Genomic DNA, 8,954 nt, shown 5'->3' with positions numbered 1-8,954 from the left:
TTAGTAGCTCTAATTATTAACCCTTTCCTGTAACAATGATTGGTGCTTATGATATGTCTCAAGTCAATATAAATGTAAAACTGCACACATTTGGAATTATTGATATATTTATTTACAGATATGTTAGGCATATGGAAACAGTAGTAAAGCACTGGAATGCTGGGAGGAAAAGCACTGGAATGCTGGGAGGAAAAAAATTAGTGTTCTTCCCAATTAAAGTAATATAGCTGATTTGTATTAAAGGAACACAGTTGTTTCAGTTGCTTAATCTTTTATTGATAGATATAAACTGAAAGTGAGATGAATTACTTTCATTTTATTCATGAATTAAATATTCAGCTATTTATTCTTTATTCAATAAGTAACTTTCCTAAATTAATTGTCTTTCTGTCTTTGTGATGTAGGTAACATAATCCATGGGTAAAGTTGGGAAAATGTGGAACAGCTTCAAGTACAGATGCCAAAGTCTCTTTAATCCTGAAGGTGGAAATAGAAATGAAAATGTAGACATAAATTCCAATAGTGCATCTGTTAGAGATAAAAGTGTTTGCGTGCCTGGTCCAACTCAGCAGCAACCTAGCAGTCCTTTGCAACTTAATCTAAATATTTCAAAAGGCTTTTCGAGGAAGAATCAAAACTGTGCCACAGAAATCCCTCAGATTGTTGAAATAAGCATTGAGAAGGAGATTGACTTGAATGCTGCCTCGGGAGCTAAATTTGCACGAAGGGATTCTTACTCAAGGCATGCTCCATGGGGTGGGAAAAAGAAACATTCCTGCTCTACAAAAACCCAGAGCTCTTTGGAAAGTGATAAAAGATTTGGCTGTTCTCACTTGCAAAGGAGGGAAAGAAGATACGGTGTGAGCTCAGTTAACGATACCGATAGCATCTCTAGCAGAACCATAGGAAATCGTTCTCTGAGGCAAAGATTGCAAGAAACTGTAGGCTTATGTTTCCCTATGAGAACATACTGCAAACAATCTAAGCCTCTTTTTTCCAACAAAAGGAAGATCCATCTTTCTGAACTAATGTTAGAAAAATGTCCTTTTCCTGCTGGGTCAGATCTGGCCCAAAAGTGGCATTTAATTAAGCAGCACACAGCTCCAGTGAGCCCACATTCTGCTATTTTTGATGCATTTGACTCCTCCTTGGCTTCTACAGAAGATGAGGAAGACAGGCTGAGAGAGAGACGAAGGCTCAGTATAGAAGAAGGGGTGGACCCTCCTCCCAACGCTCAGATACATACTTTTGAAGCTACTGCACAGGTTAATCCATTATATAAATTAGGGCCAAAGCTGCCCCCTGGCATGTCTGAACTGATGGGAGACTGCAATTCAACAACGCAAGGAAGTTGTGATTTGGAGGAAGACACAACTACTCTCTGCTTGCAGTCACGTAGACAAAAGCAGCGCCAAATATCTGGTGAGAGCCATAGCCACATCAACAGACAAGGAGCTTGGAAAGTACATACTCAGATTGATTATATTCACTGCCTAGTGCCAGACTTACTTCAGATTACCAGTAATCCATGCTACTGGGGTGTGATGGACCGTTATGAAGCAGAAGCACTTCTAGAAGGAAAACCTGAAGGCACTTTTTTGCTCAGGGACTCTGCTCAAGAAGACTACCTCTTCTCAGTGAGTTTCCGCCGTTATAACCGGTCTTTACATGCACGCATCGAGCAATGGAATCACAACTTCAGTTTTGATGCTCATGATCCCTGTGTGTTTCACTCCTCTACTGTAACAGGGCTTCTGGAACACTACAAAGATCCTATTTCTTGCATGTTTTTTGAACCGCTACTTACAGTTTCTCTAAATAGGACTTTTCCTTTCAGCTTGCAATATATCTGCCGGGCAGTAATTTGCAGGTACACTTCATATGATGGGATTGATTGTCTTCCTTTGCCAACAATGTTGCAGGACTTTCTGAAGGAATATCATTATAAGCAAAAAGTTAGAGTACGATGGTTGGAGCGGGAACCAATTAAGGCAAAGTGAATAGAGTTCAGAATCCCTAGTAAACTCACATTGTGATTTTTTGTGTATTTGTTACAGTATACCACGGTAAGCACATCAGTGTTCAGCTTTTAATGTACTTTGAGCTTATTGTGTTTATGATGCTGCCTCCAGTTAGTTGTGAATACCTCTTGAAACATGAACAGAACACAAAGTCACATTTTTCATCCATTATAATTTGTCACTTACAAAATATGTCTACTTTCTATTATAATATTAATATAAGAAAGCTATTGGGCATTAACTTTTAAATTCTATTCAGTTTCATAATTTACAATAAAGTAGCTTGCTAGCTTTTTTCTTCTTGATTAATATGAGCACTTAGATACCAAAAATTGATTCAGTATAACTGCATTGTCAACAAAAAAGTACTACTTTTCACAGTTCACTATCTCCTATGCCACTTTTTATATCAAAACTGTTTTAAGAGGAAAAATCATCAGTAACAGGGGAAATCATATAACATGTCATTTCTGTATTTTTAAGTCACGTGCATTAAGACGTTCTATACCAATAGTTGGTTCCAGGATTGCCTCCAAATTAAAATATTTTAATAGATTAATCATGTGGGAATAATTAGATAATTAAATTTGTCAAAAAAGAATATAAATCAAAAATAATTCTAAAACAGGAAAAAAAAATACTTTCAGGTATATTGACAGTAGATGAAACTTATAGTGTGGTATAGAGGTCCCCAATTCTTAGGTCGCAGACTGGCATCGGTCTGTGGTCTGCCAGGAACCATGCTGTGACAAGCAAGTGAAGCTCCATCCACGCACGTGCAGGATCCAGGCAGTGCATGAAACCATGCCCTGCCAGTCCGTGGAAAAACCGCCCTCCACAGAACCAGTCCCTGGTGCCCAAAAGCTTGGGGATCTCTGGTCTAGCAGGTCTGATGGATGCAAGGCAAGGTTGCCCTATCAGTACAGCAAAGGAGAAATACCTCTTCAGAAAAGCCATTTCTTGTTTCATTAATCAGAGTCATCTTCACTCTGCTTTTTTTTAATTAACATTTTACTATTTTAAAAAATCCAGTAGCTTTGAATTAATCACTGCAATAAATATAGTGGTTAAGCTGAACCTTGCCCTAGAATTAACAGCTGAATTTTTTATTAACTCAGAAGTTCTCAGTCTGATCTGCAATTTCTGTTCAAGAGGCTTGTGGAAACTTAGTGTAACAGTGAAGAGTACCTGTAGGATCTTGCATTTGATTTATATTTTCTGATCATGGTGATCAAGGCCATTTTAATCTGGGTTGGATTATGAAACAGGCTAACACGACCTTGTTCCAGGTTTCTGCTTTTCAAAATAGCATACTGCTACAGGCTACTGCATTTAGTAATTAAAGGGACTCTTAACAGCCTAACCGTATGCCCATTATTTATAAAAGCATTGTTTCTGAGGATGCTAGTACTAAAGAAAAAGGTTTATTCAAATATGGGTTGCGTGCTTCAATTGGTAGAAAATTAATTGGGATCTCATGAACCATTTAATTTATTTCAACTTGTGTAGCTTGTCAAATATAAATTTAAAAACATACTACTCTAATTTTTTTACTTCTTCAGAAAAATATTTTACATACCCGCTACAAACTGCAATATCATCTAGATTAGTTATAGTTTAAACTGATCCAGAACAATTAATACTCTATCCCACTTCTGTTTTTCTCTGATCCCTATTTGATGCATCAGAACTGTTGTATTTGTAAATCGTATAGCAGCTTTTTTATAATTTGCCTATTGTGTTCCTCCTTAAGTGAAATACTTTGGAAAATGTGCTCTTTTGCTTTCTTTCTCCTTTGGGAACAGAACATATCTTGGTTTTGTTCTAGCTGTGTTTGCACTAAAATTTGTGTTGGAATACAGAGTCCCTTAGTTTTGCTTATGTGTCTTGTATCAGTGGGTAGTTTTCTTAGTTTCTTAACCAGTCGCGACAGTATATTCTTCTCCATAGCAGCAAATGTGGGTGAGAAACTTCAAAGCTGCATATACAAGAAAGTTATATTGTATGTCAACAGTAACCAGTTTATCCACATATGTGTTTTTCTTCTGCTTGGTGTGCCTTGTTACAGCTTTTTGTGTGCGTGTGTGCAAATAAAGTACAATATTTTCAATTTTATTCTTGTACAATTACTCCTACATTTGCATAATACTTCTTGGAGCTATTAACATTTTTAGAACCTTGGAAATGGTCAAATCTACTTGCAGTTATATATTACTTTGCTACTGATGTGATTACACTTTTTATTTGTTTTTATTGTTGTAAGCCACCTAGAGTAGCCCCATGGCAAAATGGGCGGCAAATAAATTTAACAAATAAATATAAATTAATTTAGACAACAGCTGCAACACTTGCAAGCCAACTTATTCCATAGGATGATTGTGGTGAGACAAGAGTGCTATATAGGTAACTACCACCTTGAGTTTTTGGAGGAGAGACAGGATACCTATCAAACAAACTTTTAAATAATTTGCATCTGATTGTTTGCTGGTCAGGCAACCAGACCACCAAATCTCAACCTCAATGTAATTATCTAAAATTCAAAAGACAACCATCCTCAAGGTTTAAATACCTTTCCAGTTGTAAATCTACTTCAATTTGCTGCAAGCAGGAATTTTGCATTTTATTTTCCCAAACCCATTGAAATACTAGTTGCTGAAGAGATGTAGGATACCTTTCCTTGCTCTAGGGTTGAGAAATTTTACCCTTCAAAGTGATCTGTAGCACTATTAAAATAGTGTGGGTTGTTTTTTTATAACATTTTGTTGTTCATTTCATTTAAAAAACATGCAGTACTGGCCCCATTTTTAGCAACTGGGAATTGCATATTCTTCCAGAAAATTAATATTTATTTTATACTGAATCAGAAAAAGAAATATTCAGTTGAGTTGAAACTGGAATGCTATAGAAACTCTGAAGTTCTAAAATTTAAAACCAATATGTATTTTTATTTCTTATTATAAAAACAAAATGGTGCTCCATTCAAATCTCACCTTTTATTCAGAATAATTTCTACTGTGAATTTCTGGCAATAATATTACTGTGAGATCCTAGTGATATAGTTTGAAATGCTTTTACTGATAAACCATTACTTATTAAGTTTCTGTTTGACCTGTTAATACAGTGATTTCACTAAGAACACTCTTCTTGCATCTGATTTGGATTTTATATTATTTGGTGATGTTTATTCTTACTTCTATTTTTTGAGACAGATTGACTCCATTGAGACTTTTTCCTTTTACCGTGTTTCCCTGAAAATAAGACCCGGTCTTTTTTTTTTTTGCCTCCAAAAGAGGCACCAGGTCTTATTTTCAGGGGATGTCTTTTCCATGGTCTCACCTCACAGCAGTGGCACCGACAGCCCCGCCCAGCTTCTTCTGTGGCCGCTTGCGCACGCCGCCCCTGGCCTCCATTTCGCTGTCAGAGGCCATCAGGAAATGCCTCTGCAGCTGAGAATGGAGCTCCAGATTGACATGCGCAGCACACACACACACACACACACACACACCGCCTGCATTTCACCATCAGAGGCCTTCCAGAAAGGCCTCTGCAGCCGAGAACTGAGCTACAAGCGGCTGGAGAAGTGGGCCGGCGAGGCAGGTGTTGATTCATGGGAGGCCTGGCTGCAACGGTAAGTGGGTGTGGGGTGCATGGGGCAGCTCCATCCACCACCACCACCCTAGTTTGATTTTTAGGCGTGTGCCTCGCCCCAAAACTAGGGCTTATTTTGGGGGTAGGGCTTATATTAGGCCCACCCACCCCCCCAAAAAATGAAGCTAGGGCTTATTTTCAGGGTAGGTCTTCCAGGGAAACATGGTAATAGCCACAGCTTGTTTGAAATCAAATTCCTTTTTAAATATGGCATTCGTTTCCAAGAATGACGTTGCTTTTTTGTTTTAGTACATATATTTCTTCATAACAAATGCTCAAATAAACACAACACATGCTGAAATTATCCTTAAAACAGCTGGCTATATTAGGAAAAGTGATAAAACCTAAAAGCAAATATCACCTACTGAATTCATGGTAAGGAGGCACGTTACTATTGGGTCTCCAGAATTTAAGTAGCTGTCTCATGTTTAGATGTACAAGTATAATACAATTGGATCTCATTTGCATAATAGTGCCACTGAACTGCATTGCTCAATACAACCTCTCCTAGTTTCATTGATATAGATGAGCATTTGTTAAATAGTGAAGGAAGTAAAACTAAAAATTAAGCCCCACTATAACGGAACTTTTTTTTATTCATACAAGTAGGCTTGCACTATGAAATAGGTAAGTCTGATATTTATATGTGTCCGTATATGTGTGTCTATATATATGCACAAACACTCTCTCTGTATGTCATGTATTATTGTTAATATATATTTCAAAACCAGAGTGATCTAGGTAAAATTAAAATCAATAAGACCATCTATCCTAAATACAAAAAATTAAATATATTGCAGTATGCGTTGGAGACATTTGAGTAAACAGGCATGCTCTTTGTGATTTAAAAGGAGGGGGTGCTATCTATCCACCAAGAAATCGTCCTCCTGACTATTTTGCTGTAAGAGTTATGTATTCCTTATAGTGGGCAAGATGGTATTGGACATGGCAATGTCAGCACCTTAAATTGGGCTTGATAGCTTACAAACAGGCAGTCTAATACTTTCAGGCCCAGAGGTCCTATCTAATAATTGGATGATTGTATTCTGTGCTCGTTGCAGAATCCAGACTAAGTTCAACGGGACCCCAGTGCACTGTCCATTGCAATAAAGAGATTATTAATAGAAGATCTATAGATCCAGTTCCAGTTTTGAACAATGACTTAGTTCGTCGAAGCCACACAAAGCACCAAGTTGAGCTGTTCTAATTGACACAGCAGATATAAAGTGTAGGAGTGAGGAGAACCCATCACATTGATAGATTGGAGATAACTAATCCAAACTGATGATCTGCTTTGGAAAATGAATTCTGATACACAATTTAATCTGAAAAGTGAAAGTGAAGTCATTATTATGTCATAGACTACTGAGATTACTGAGTCTGGTCTGTCTCAAGTCTACATAGTATCATAGCTGATAGAGCCAGCAAAGTTGGCTATGAGCTTTCTTGCCACTTGCCATCATGTGAGCTCTAGTGACACAACAGAATCAAGTACAGCCCCCCAAATATATAGATTTTCCTTCAGAAGGAATATTGTCTCATCCAAAACAAACTATCTTCCTAATTGTTGGACTTGAAAAATGACCAGGCAAATAAATTGTATGTATTACATTTGATGTCTGCATTAAAAATACAGAAGAACTCATTAATTTGCCATACATTTTTATTTTGATAATCAGAAAAAGAAAGGCAGTGATTTGCTCTCCCACTTAGCAGTTTATTAAGAACCCTTCTCTGAATAGTGTAGAATATTCTCCTAGCCCAAAATAACTTCACAGCAATCTACAGGGCATAAGGGAAAGCATGTTTAATGATATTTCAACAGCAGCAGAAAGGTACCTAATGACATCCCTAAGAAGTATTAAAATGATGATTGTAACTGGAATTGTTGCCAAGATGAATGTTGAAGAATCGGGAAAATTCATTAGGTATCTTTCAACAAAACTTGTTAATGTAGAAATAGAAGTTCAACCTAATGTTTTTATGTGTTATGTTATTACCAACTTACTCGAATGCAAGAACTGCATACAGATGGAAACTGAACTGACACCCTTCTTCATCTGGCTGAGCTGCCACCACAAAAATATGGCTGGGATACATAAGTAATAGGGAATGAATATTGTAAATGTTATTGTACTCCATGCAGAAATACTCTGATGATGGTCAACCAGAAATTTATTTGCATGCAGAAGCAAATTGGATTTTTTGCAAATAGGTATCCAAGATGCTAGGTAACAGACTCCACTGCAAGTAGGCTTCTACCTTTTTTCTATTCTGGAACATGTACAGATAGTCCTTGACTTACAACAGTTAATTTAATGACCGAAGTTACAACAGCACTGAAAAAAGTGACTTAACACCCATTATTCACACTTAACGACTGTTGCAGCATCCCGGTGAACAAAAGTGAACAAAATTCAGAAGCTTGGCAACTGACTCATATTTGCAATGCCTTGGGGTCGTATGATCCGCTTCTGCGTCCGTCTGACAAGCAAAGTCAGTGGGGAAACCAGATTCTGTTAACTGTGTTACTAACTTAACAGCTGCAGTGATTCACTTAACAACTGTGGCAAGAAAGGTCGTAAAATGGAGCAAAACTCAAATATTTCACTTAGCAACAGAAATTTTGGGCTCAATTATGGTCATAAGTTGAGGACTACATGTACACTGAAATTTGTTCTGGAATAATTATTATTACACTTTTGTATTCGATGTTACTTATTTCAATGTTTGTTATTTTCAATATTTTGTTAATCATTGTGTTCAAATAAAATTGTAACGTGTGGCATTCCTCTAGAGTAGATTTTGAAGACACGCAGAGGTCTAGGAGGGACACGAGGCATTTTGTCTCCAGTTCTTTCAAACAAAATCATGTGAAAATGCATTGTCTGATTTCACTGTGCTTTGTGCCAGTTAAGTCAATTTTTATTCTCTTCTTTGCTCTGTAAGTGATAGTAATAGTTCTTTTTGATTCACCATCTTATTATTTTCTTAATGTGCTTGTGTTTATCTGTTTTTTTTAATGATCATACTTTTTTAATTTTTGCCCTAAAGTCTTTTATTTTGGCAGTAGCTTGCATTTTTTTTCCTTGTAAGCAGTTGCTGCTTTAATCCTAATACATTTTCCTGCCTGCTTACCATATTTGGGCAAAGAACATGATTTTTAACAAGGTCAAGACTAGGTTGTAATCAGTGGGTTACTTGGCTTTAGTGATAGCATATATATTCCCTCTCCCATTTTGTTGGCTTGGTGAATTAAGAAATTGAAGACATATAGAACTGACC

The 8,954-nt window shown here is 37.0% G+C and overlaps 1 protein-coding gene across 1 annotated transcript; it reads left to right on the top strand.

Annotated features, from left to right (window-relative positions):
• The first annotated feature begins 372 nt into the window (after window positions 1-372).
• On the top strand, window positions 373-2,622 carry SOCS5 (suppressor of cytokine signaling 5). The gene has a single exon (XM_015816408.1). The coding sequence runs from the start codon at window positions 417-419 to the stop codon at window positions 1,998-2,000; it is 1,584 nt and encodes a 527-aa protein (XP_015671894.1). The 5' UTR covers window positions 373-416; the 3' UTR covers window positions 2,001-2,622.
• Window positions 2,623-8,954: the final 6,332 nt, after the last annotated feature.

This window comes from Protobothrops mucrosquamatus, unplaced genomic scaffold, assembly GCF_001527695.2.
Source record: "Protobothrops mucrosquamatus isolate PMUCROS unplaced genomic scaffold, P.Mucros_1.0 scaffold448, whole genome shotgun sequence".
In the NCBI taxonomy this organism is placed as follows: Eukaryota; Metazoa; Chordata; class Lepidosauria; order Squamata; family Viperidae; genus Protobothrops; species Protobothrops mucrosquamatus.
This window is presented reverse-complemented; position numbering and strand designations above follow the sequence as displayed.

What these genes read in the sequence shown, in the direction of transcription:
- SOCS5 (XM_015816408.1), top strand. Translation starts at nt 417, where the DNA reads ATGGGTAAAGTTGGGAAAATGTGGAACAGCTTCAAGTACAGATGCCAA.